At 48.1% G+C, this 10,080-nt stretch overlaps 1 protein-coding gene across 2 annotated transcripts; it reads left to right on the top strand.

Moving 5' to 3' along the window:
- Positions 1 to 141: 141 nt before the first annotated feature.
- arhgap35b (Rho GTPase activating protein 35b) lies at positions 142 to 10,080 on the top strand. 2 transcript variants are annotated; one of them, XM_037466804.2, is made up of 7 exons: positions 142 to 405; positions 2,479 to 6,385; positions 6,490 to 6,631; positions 6,848 to 6,925; positions 7,081 to 7,212; positions 7,437 to 7,542; positions 7,670 to 10,080. In XM_037466804.2, the coding sequence occupies exons 2-7, from the start codon at positions 2,666 to 2,668 to the stop codon at positions 8,079 to 8,081; spliced, it is 4,590 nt and encodes a 1,529-aa protein (XP_037322701.1). In that variant the 5' UTR covers positions 142 to 405; positions 2,479 to 2,665; the 3' UTR covers positions 8,082 to 10,080. The 2 variants fall into 2 exon arrangements, with proteins under 2 accessions (XP_037322701.1, XP_037322702.1); XM_037466805.2 differs by lacking the exon at positions 142 to 405 and adding an exon at positions 509 to 587.

Here is a 10,080-nt window from a genome sequence, read left to right as displayed (position 1 = left end):
GCCCAGCATTATGTGAGCACAACAATGGACAGAATATTTATAGAAAAAAGCAGCGTGGGGAACCGAGAAGAAGACGACTGAGCAGATTTTTTTCTGCACCTTAAAATCCTCCCGACAGAAAATCCATTTGCAAGAATCAACATTTGATTGTTCTGTCATTTGTGAATTTTTTTTTCGCCCCCCCCCCTCCGTCAGAGTTTAATTGCAACAAAAACTGTGACGCTAAACGAGCGAATCCAGGCACAACCCCCGGCATAAGTTGTATCATCCTCCGTATTCCTCCCGTGAATCGAGACCACCGACGCTACATTGTGCGGCTCTGATGCTTGTGCACATCGGGCGGCGAGGGCTGCGGCAAGCGGCGGCCTGACAGATGCGAGAGGGAGAAAGCGGAGAAACGCGACGGTATGTATGCTCCATGCCCCGTGCTCTTATGCGCTATTCTCCCCCCTCCTCTCCCCTTCCCTCCTCTCCCCTCCCCTCCCCTCCCCTCCCCTCCCCTGTGCCGTCGAGCCGCGGAGCGCTACGCCCCGGACAGTTGGGTGGATGCATTGTCGTTGATCGCGTTGTTCGCTGGTTGGAGAAAGGTAGGCTAGCCCAGATTTGGGCTCCGCGATTTCATTATGCAGACTGGCGGGCCGCCTGGCGTGGTCAAGCCCCTCTCGTTCTCTCCGTGCACCATGAAGCCCGTTTTAAACTCTTAATCCTCTGCCCAGCACACATGCTGTAACGTTATTACACCGCAACTAACTAAGCAGGTTACGTAAACCCAGATTGCTTGAAAGTGCGCTTTAGTCCAACTGCGACGTGACTCCCGACCGAGAGGAGCAGCGGTGCTGCTTTTCATCCCAACTTGTCTGATCGGTTTAGGGTGTCAGGCCTAGCTCAGCTGAGCCCGTGGATGCTGCTGACCCTGCGTTGTGGTGCCTTCACGTGACAGCGTGTGCACCTCGATGTAGAGCTTGGAATTCCTGTTGTCATGATGGTTGGACTCCAGGGAATCCCAGTACACATAAAGGCAATTGTAAAATCGGTCCCCTTTAGAAAGGAGGATGTCAGAATTGCAACAGTGCTTTTATAATGGATGGTGTCAATCAATGCTATAATGATTAAGGCAGGCCCGTTGAGTGTCCTAAGGATCGAGAAAGGTCACCAGAGATCGAATTTGTATCCGGCTCTTTGTTACTAAGTTCTTGTTCTACACAGTTTTGTCTGCGGTGCTTACACCATAGTCACTCTGATGCTTGTCACCCCGCTCACTGATGTCAGCTGACATTGCCATTTAAACTGCACCACTCCCAACGGGTTTTGTCATAGGATCAATGTAATGATTTTGACCCTGGTTTGATATTGAGCTCTCATTGAGATGAGTGAACTGTGGCTCAAATGAGTTGATTCATCAATTAGTTATGATCGAAGTAAGCTCGTTTGGAAGCAATTTGGACTACGTTCATGATAATTATATTCAAAAGGTATTATTTAAGAAAATGTGAACAACTGGTCCAGCTTTTCACATGTAAATATCTGTTTTTGTCAAATATTCTACAATGGTAATTACAATCCTTTTGGTCAGATAATAAGGTAGACCTCATCTTCGGCTGAAGCAAGATATTACGGGCATTATCGTGATCTTGACTCAACAGCGAGTAATGGTTGTAGACCAAGTATGCACAATATATCTGTTAGACAATTTATTGACATTTGTAGAAGTCAGTGCGCTTTTTCCTTATAATTGTGTTTAATTTACTCTGGCCTAGTTTATTTAGGAGCTATTGTGGTCCTGTAATATCTTCTTCATTGTCTCGTTGGTGGTTGGATATAATGCACTAAACTACAGACGTGTTTAATTATAACTTGGGAGTGTGCGGTGATAAAATGAATACAGTGGCAAAACGTATATCACAGGTAATTTTCTTTCATTACACTACATGTCATTTAGCTGTCGCTTTTTTCCAAAGCGACTTACAATAAGTGCCTTTCAACCATAGGGATACAAACTCAAAGAACAAGAAACAAGAGTGCAATTTCATGCATGACCAAACTTGATGGGGGGTAGTTAGAGCCTGTAACTAAGAGCCAATATTAGTTTTAGTTTAACATTATTCCATGTTCACCAATGACATGGTCAATTCCTTCATTATCATTTGGTATAACATTGAAATCGGCACAAGCTGGAATGAGATGTGCCTCTGTAAGTCCTTTGTCAATGTCATATAGAGGTATTATTAGAGATCAATCAATTATTAAGAAGGAAAGAAAAAAAAAGTCTTTTGCAAGTTGACAGACATTTGCAACGTCAATCTGTCCACTAAAATATTGTCTATCACGAGTCCATTAGCACATGAAGTATTCTGTTTTAACAATATGTTTCATTTTATGTAAATTGGCTTATATGTCCAACAGTTAAGTTAACATCTTGTTTTATTCTGTTGCTCAGTTTGTCTGATTTCTTTGTTGTTTTTTTTGTTTTTTTGACAGGATCTAATTCCTATAAGGACGGAATGAAAGAAGCCTCGGCTCATATCACCGCACTTATTAAAACCAAAGCCCAGCAGAAGAAAGTGAAATCTGATCTCCTCTGTGGATCAGCGACTTTATGGACAAACATTCAAGTGAACTCCATTTATAAAGGGCCCGTTTACGGCAGGATGAACATTAGCAGGCCATGATGGCGAAAAAACAAGATGTCCGATCGCCCATTTACAACCTCATTGTAGTGGGTCTGTCAGGAACGGAGAAAGAGAAGGGCCAATGTGGGGTCGGCAAGTCCTGCTTCTGTAATCGGTATGTGCGGCCTAGTGCGGATGATTTCTACCTGGATCACACATCAGTCTTGAGCACCAGTGACTTTGGCGGTAGAGTGGTTAATAATGATCACTTTCTGTTCTGGGGGGAGGTGTCCCGGCTCCTGGAGGAGGGGCCTGAGTGCCGGATGCATGTTGTGGAGCAAACTGAGTTCATTGATGACCAGACATTTCAGCCACACCGTAGCACGGCTATGCAGCCTTATATCAAACGGGCCGCCGCAACCAAGCTGTCTTCAGCAGAGAAGCTCATGTACTTCTGTACCGATCAGCTGGGCTTGGAGCAAGACTTTGAGCAGAAACAAATGCCCGAGGGCAAGCTGCAGGTCGATGGCTACCTGCTTTGTGTCGATGTCAGCCGGGGCATGAACCGCAACTTTGATGACCAGCTGAAGTTTGTCACAAACCTGTACGGTCAGCTCAGCAAGACAAAGAAGCCCATCGTGATGGTCCTCACCAAATGTGATGAAGGAGTCGAACGCTACATCAAAGATGCACATACATTCGCCATCACAAAAAAGAGTCTACCGGTAGTGGAGACGTCTGCACGCTCCAATATAAATGTGGACCTTGCCTTCCTCACTTTGGTTCAACTTATTGATAAGAGCCGGGGCAAGCCCAAGATCATTCTTTACTTTGAAGCCCTCAAGCTCCAGAGTCAGCAGATCGCTTCTGCCAAGGATCGCTATGAATGGCTTATCAACCGCATAGTAAAGAATCATAATGAAACCTGGTTAAACACCAGTCGACGCATGAACACCTCCCCAGAGTACAAAGAATATGTCTTCTTGGAGGGAACGGCTAAATGCAAGAAGCTTTTTCAACAGCATGTCTACCGTCTGAAGCAGGAGCACATTGAGCGACGCCGCAGAACATACTTAACCACTCTGCCTTTAGCACTTAGCTCCTTGGTGCCTGACCTGGATGAGATAGATCAGCTAAGCTGGTCTGGCGTACAGAAGGTCCTCGAGTCCAAGCAGCACTTTGCCCACTGGTTTGTCGTTCTGGAGGATTCACCCTGGGAGGATACATCTCACATTGATAACATGGATGATGAGCGAATCCCCTCAGACCTGCTGGAGACTGCGGAAGCGGAGGACATATTTAATGCCCACCTGGAGCACTTGCGTAATGAGTGCAGACGGGCAGAGATGAGGCTGGAGTTCAAACACAAGTTATCCTCCTCTCCCTTTGTAACACCCGGGAGGCCCTGGGAGGAGGCCCGCAGCTTCATCATGAACGAAGAGTTCTACCAGTGGCTTGAAGAGCCAGAGTATTTGGACCTTTACAACCGGCATCAGAAGGAGATCATCGACCGCGCTAAAGAAGACTTTCAGGAGCTCTTGCTGGAGTACTCCGAGCTTTTTTATGAGCTTGAGGTGGATGCCAAGCCAAGCAAGGAGAAGATGGGGGCTATTCAAGAGGTTTTGGGGGAGGAACAGCGGTTCAAGGTGCTACAAAAGCTTCCAGCCGAAAGAGATGCTCTGGTATTGAAGCATATCCACTTTGTCTATCACCCGACCAAGGAGACCTGCCCGAACAGTCCTAACTGTGGAGACTCTAAGATTGAGCAAATGCTAGTTTCACGTTTCCCCACGTGTTACCCCTTTTTTGATGTGAAAGCTCATTTTGGGGACACCAAGGCTGACAGAATCAACCTTGTCATCCTAGGTAAGGATGGACTGGCCAGAGAATTTTCAAATGAGATCAGGGCCCTGTGCACAAATGACGACTGGTATGTATTGGACGGGAAGATGTACGAGTTGACGCTGCGGCCCATTGAGGGAAACGTGCGTCTCCCAATCAACTCCTTCCACACCCCCACTTTTACCCCTCACGGATGTCTGTGTCTGTATAACTCGAAAGAGTCCCTCTCCTATGTGATTGAAAGCCTTGAGCGACTCCGGGAATCAACTCTTGGCCGAAGGGACAGCCTGCTCGCGCAGCTGCCAACATCCCTGCTGTTAGTCACTAAACGAGGCGTAGGATCGTATGTGGATATAGGTGGAGAAACTGCCTTAAACCTAATCACACAGGGACAGCAGGTTGCAAGGAGGCTGCAGTGTAGCTTTTTAGACCCCGCCTCGCCTGGTGTGGGCTACGGCCATAATGTCAATGAGACTCAAATCAACCAGGTGCTGAGGAGCCTTCTGGATATTAGGAGGAGTGTGTCCTTTAGTAGCAACTCCCCTCCCCTCCTCCCCGAGCCTCCAGGTCTCCGCGACTCCCCTCACCAGCCGGCCCCAGAGGCTGACCTCCGCATCGTCATGTGCCTAATGTGTGGGGACAACTACGACGTTGAGCAGCTCCTGTCTCCTTTCCTAATGCATCAGCACTGCAGGCCCATGTCCAATAGTGGCACTTCTGTGCTAGTGGAGCAGACGGTCGGAGGACACAAGATCGCTATAGAGCTCTCCCTGCTCTCATACCACGCGTCTTTCACTCTGCGGAAGAGCAGGTTAGTGCACGGCTACATCGCAGCGTACTCGGTCTCCCGAAAGGCCTCCCTGGAAACCCTGTGCGCATTCTTGTGTGAAGTGCAGGATATCATCCCGCTTCAGCTGTTGGCAGTGGGAGATAGCCAGGCGGAGCTCACTGACAGCGACTACGCCTGTGAACAGCTGATCCAAGGGGAGGAGCTAGCCCATGAGATAGAGGGGCGTTTCAACAGTGTGGTTTGTGGATCCGGGGGTGTGGTGGGAGGCCTGCACAGGATTGAAATGTTCCATTCCTTTCTGATGGAAGTGATCGAGAAACGCAACATTGTGGAGGCCACGCACATGTACGACAATGTCGCAGAAGCGTGCACCGGTGAAAACGTGTACTCCCCACGCTGCAGTTCTCCCAGTCCTGTCACCATGTTCCTGGACTCGGAGGATGATGTCGAGCCATCGCCGCCCTACTACGATGGCACACTCACTTCTCATAGCGGGAGCTTCAACCTGCCCGACTTGGATTCCAGCGACATCTCTGTCATCTCCGACATCAGAGACTTTGAGAACAAGCTCAACAACAAAGTGCCCCCCCAAGCGAGAGTCAAACCGGGTGTCACGTTCGACTTCCGGAAGGTGAGCCGTAACCCATACATGGACACGCTGGGTCATCGTCGCTCCCTGCCCTCGGCCGTTACCTGGGTTCCCGGTGGGGACGTGGGCTACGATCCCTCAGACTACGCCGAACCCATCGACGCAGTTTCAAAGCCTCGCCCCAGCAACGAAGAGATCATCTACTCGGTCCCGCACGACAGCACCCAAGGCAAAATCATCACCATCCGCAACTCCAACAGGATGCACTCCAACGGAAACGGCTCGGACAGCGAGGCGGACAGCAGCTCTCTGGAGCGGCGGCGCAAGTTCTCGGCAGCGGGGGTGAAGCCTCGTCTCTACCGCGACCGCTCCAAGCGGCTCGGCAAGTTCAGCAGCTTCCGCACGAGCTTCATAGGCAGCGACGATGAGATGGGAGCACTTCTGAAGTCCAAGGAGGAGGACTTTGGGACTCTGAAAGGCGAAAGCCTAGTTAGTGAGGAGATTGAGGACCCGAAAAAGAGGAACATTCTGAAGAGCCTGCGACGGACAGCCAAGGTGTGAATTATGTCACCGTGTTCAAACTGTACCTGTTCATTATACAGAGATTGCTGTTCATCTGTGCGTTACTCGTTTTTCATTTTGTCTTTACGTCTTCACAGAAATCGAGACCAAAGCCTCGCCCGGCCATTCCCAAGCCTGTGGAGAGCAGTTACTTCGGGGTCCCCCTAGTGAATGTGGTATCCCCAGACAGGCCCATCCCGCTCTTCATCGACAAGTGTGTCCGCTTCATTGAGACCACAGGTACCTTGTTTTAGCAAGTTATATATATTTTTTAAATGACTCACCGATTAGTCACCTAAAAAAAATGCTTGGATGTGAAAGTAAAGCTGTCTGCATCTGTATTGCCGTGTCTGTTTGCACTGAGGCTAATGAAGTGTTTGTGCTTTGCTCGTTTCCCACTGTGCCCCCCCCCCACGTCTTCCCCCTTTTCCTCTGCTGCGCCTCTTTGTTTCTCAGGCCTGAATACCGAGGGGTTGTACCGCGTTAGTGGCAACAAGTCGGAGATGGAAAGCATGCAGAGGCAGTTTGAACAGGGTGAGCTGATCATCACACTTGTTTGAACCAGCTGTTTGACATGTAATTATGTGGCTGCCTAATCAAAACATAAACAGAGTGTTACCGATGGAAAGTCATTGTTCAGTCCTGATGACAGCCTGATCCCTATAACTCTCCCTTTCTCCTTGTTTTAGACCACGGATTAGACCTGGTAGAGAAAGACTTCTCCATAAACACTGTGGCTGGAGCCCTCAAAAGCTTCTTCTCTGAACTGCCTGAGCCTCTGGTGCCTTGTGCTCTGCAGGTGGACCTATTGGACGCTTTCAGTAAGCAAACACTGCTGGGCTGGGAGGGTTCTCACAAGCGCTTAAAAAAAAAAGATTATTTCTTTAGTAGGGGAAGAAGGTTGGGAAGGCTTTGGCTGACCTGTTTTGCGCCTGTCCAGAGTTGACAAGAATCATTTTTATTGTAGATATTTTTAGTTTCATGTTACTGTGTGAGGTGATGAGGACTTTATTTTTGATGGTAACTTCTCTCTCTGTACGTGCAGAAATTAATGACCGTGAACAGAGGCTATATACCATGAAGGATGTCCTAAGGAGGTTCCCCAGGGAGAATTATGAGGTCTTCAGATATGTAGTGAGCCACTTATACAAGTAAGTTTCGCATCCACTGTTAAAATCACGTTGTTGCTTCTCAGTGGGAGACGCCCTTCTGCTTGTTTTGTTTCTGCAGCGTATGATGAGAGCTAACTTGTTGTCTGCATGTTCGTGTTCTTCTCAGAGTGAGCCAGCTGAACAGGTTGAATTTGATGACCAGCGAAAACCTGTCCATCTGCTTCTGGCCCACCCTCATGAGGCCAGACTTCACCACTATGGATGCCCTGACTGCCACACGCACCTACCAGACAATCATCGAAAGCTTCATCCACCAGTGTGCATTTTTCTTCTATAACCAGCCCCTCCTCGACTCCCCCACTGGCCTAGCAGGCCTCCCCGCCTCGCCCACCACCACCCTCAGCGGGAGCTCTGCCTACTCTTGTTACCGCTCGTCTCCCCCGCACACCGCCGCACACTTCAGCCCCCTGCAGCAGTCCCCGCCCACCACCCCCCAGTCTCCTCTTCAGTCCCTGCTCCCTCCCCTCCACCAGCACCCCCACTCCCACCATTCCCCTGCCGAACAAGAGACACTGTGAGAGGCAGTGACACCACCTGTGCCCATGATGATGCTGGACTTTATCACCAACATACACACAAACACACACACACACACACACACAACAAACCTGTGCACACTATGTCTTCGACAACCTAGCTTATGAAGAGAGGAGATAGGAAGTGTATGAGGGACTTCCCTAACCTGCCATCTTTACCCACACGTATGTGCATCAGAGCAGCGTACCATTATCAGTGGCTCTGAGCTCCTCGGCGCCTACAACTTAAGGGTTTCAGGTTTGAAGAGGAGGACAGCGGTCGCTGTCCCGCCAACGGCCACCATTTATCCTACACTATCAAGAAATCAAAGTCACGCCAAGCTGGAAGAACTGATTTGTGGCCACCATATTTTTATCTGTGTATAAGTATTTGGGTTTTTTTTTCCCTCATGAAAGTACTGCCACTGGATTTTTAGACTGTTTCTCTGTAGGTTGATTGGGCAGCGTTCTGCTCCTTTTATCAGAGGTCCTCTGTCTGCCTTTGGGGTTTCTCTCATCGGCTTTACCGGAGCAGTTAGCATGGGATGGGGAGGGAGAGAGGGAGGGAGGGGGGGGGGTTACACATCCAGGGATGCACTTTAATGATCACTGTTGTTTTTCCCCTCAAAAGGGTTTTTTGTTTTTGTTTTGTTGACATACTGTTTTATTGTGTGTTCTTAATTTCACCGCGCAAACAGCCATACCCATTGCCTTTACAGAGCTCTGGCAGATCAAACTTTGTTTACATCAAACTTGTTTTTGTATTCAACTTATCTGAAGCACTTTTTGATAGTGTAGTGTAACATTTGAACAAATGCCTCATTAATTGGCCATATTGTGTGTCCAGTGGCTGATTGTGGAATCAGTGCAGGCTTGGGGGAAAAGATCCTTTTGTAAAAACTTGCGTTCCGAGTTGATCCGGACGTAGCATTTCCGGTTCAGGAGGGAGTCTGAACCTTAACATATTCCTCATTCATCCAGCCGAGTGGAAATGACTTTTCTTTTAGAGGTTAGCCTCTTTCTAGGTTGATCCGAGTGGAAGTTTAGGGATGATTGCATTAGACCTATATAATATCAGAGAAAACTTTGCCTTCCATCAGTCAAGTGAAGGAGACATTTTTGAATGTGTAACGTAATCGCACCATAACAAAACTCTGCATTGCCACCTGCTGTCAAATGAAACCCAACGCTTGCTACCTGATCGGGTGCTGGACGCGTGGTTCGTGCCTGTCAATCAACCACCAGGCTCTCTGTCTTCATCTAATATTAAGGACCTTTAAGTCGGAAGGTTTAGTATTTTCAGCGCATCGTTACTGCTATACAACACAACGACCAGTAGAAGTTAAACGTTTGTGGGTGTGACACATTCAGGAAGCACCGCTGGACGTTTACTTGCTCTCGTGAATTAGTTTTGTGCAGGTCCTTCGCTTTTCATGTTAAAACAATCGGCTGTAGTTGTAGCGCTGTGGATGAAGACCTGATGATTTTACAAATCACATGACAGGGAGGACTGTCCTTTCAATGGGGACCGCTAAAGATTGAAGTTGTGGTTGTTGGTCGATGACCAGACACGTTAGATCCTGGGTTGCCGTCGTGTTTGGACGTGTTTCACACCCTTCTGGTAGTTTTGGAAGTCAGTCATTTTATGTGTTTGTCCGATTTAACTGAATGCTTTTTCCAAACCGCTCACGGCTGCAGGCTGTAGCATTAAGACCAGCACAGAACCGACCAAGCAACTGTCCCACTATAACACAATTCCCGGGAGTATATAATCTTACCACATCACTTGACTTCTGACACAACCGTGGCAAATCTACCGTTCAATGAGGAGAAAGTGGGTGCATACTATTCTATAATGGTTGTTTATTTGTATGTTGGGGAACACCACCCGTTAGTCAATGGTAGAAAACCTTTCTAGTGTGTATTTCAATGATTGAAAGTCCATTTTTACAATTTTTGTGAATGGTTCAAGGCCACTTAAGTTTAGTGCATGATAACATTT

The sequence above is a fragment of the Pungitius pungitius genome, chromosome 16 (assembly GCF_949316345.1).
Source record: "Pungitius pungitius chromosome 16, fPunPun2.1, whole genome shotgun sequence".
Classification (NCBI taxonomy): Eukaryota; Metazoa; Chordata; class Actinopteri; order Perciformes; family Gasterosteidae; genus Pungitius; species Pungitius pungitius.
Note: the sequence above shows the minus strand (reverse complement) of the source record. Positions and strands in the feature narration are given on the sequence as shown.

Coding starts and splice junctions, on each gene's coding strand:
- arhgap35b (XM_037466804.2), top strand. CDS start 2,666: ATGATGGCGAAAAAACAAGATGTCCGATCGCCCATTTACAACCTCATT. Junction 6,386..6,489: donor GCCTGCGACGGACAGCCAAG/GTGTGAATTATG, acceptor ACGTCTTCACAG/AAATCGAGACCAAAGCCTCG. Junction 7,213..7,436: donor GGACCTATTGGACGCTTTCA/GTAAGCAAACAC, acceptor CTGTACGTGCAG/AAATTAATGACCGTGAACAG.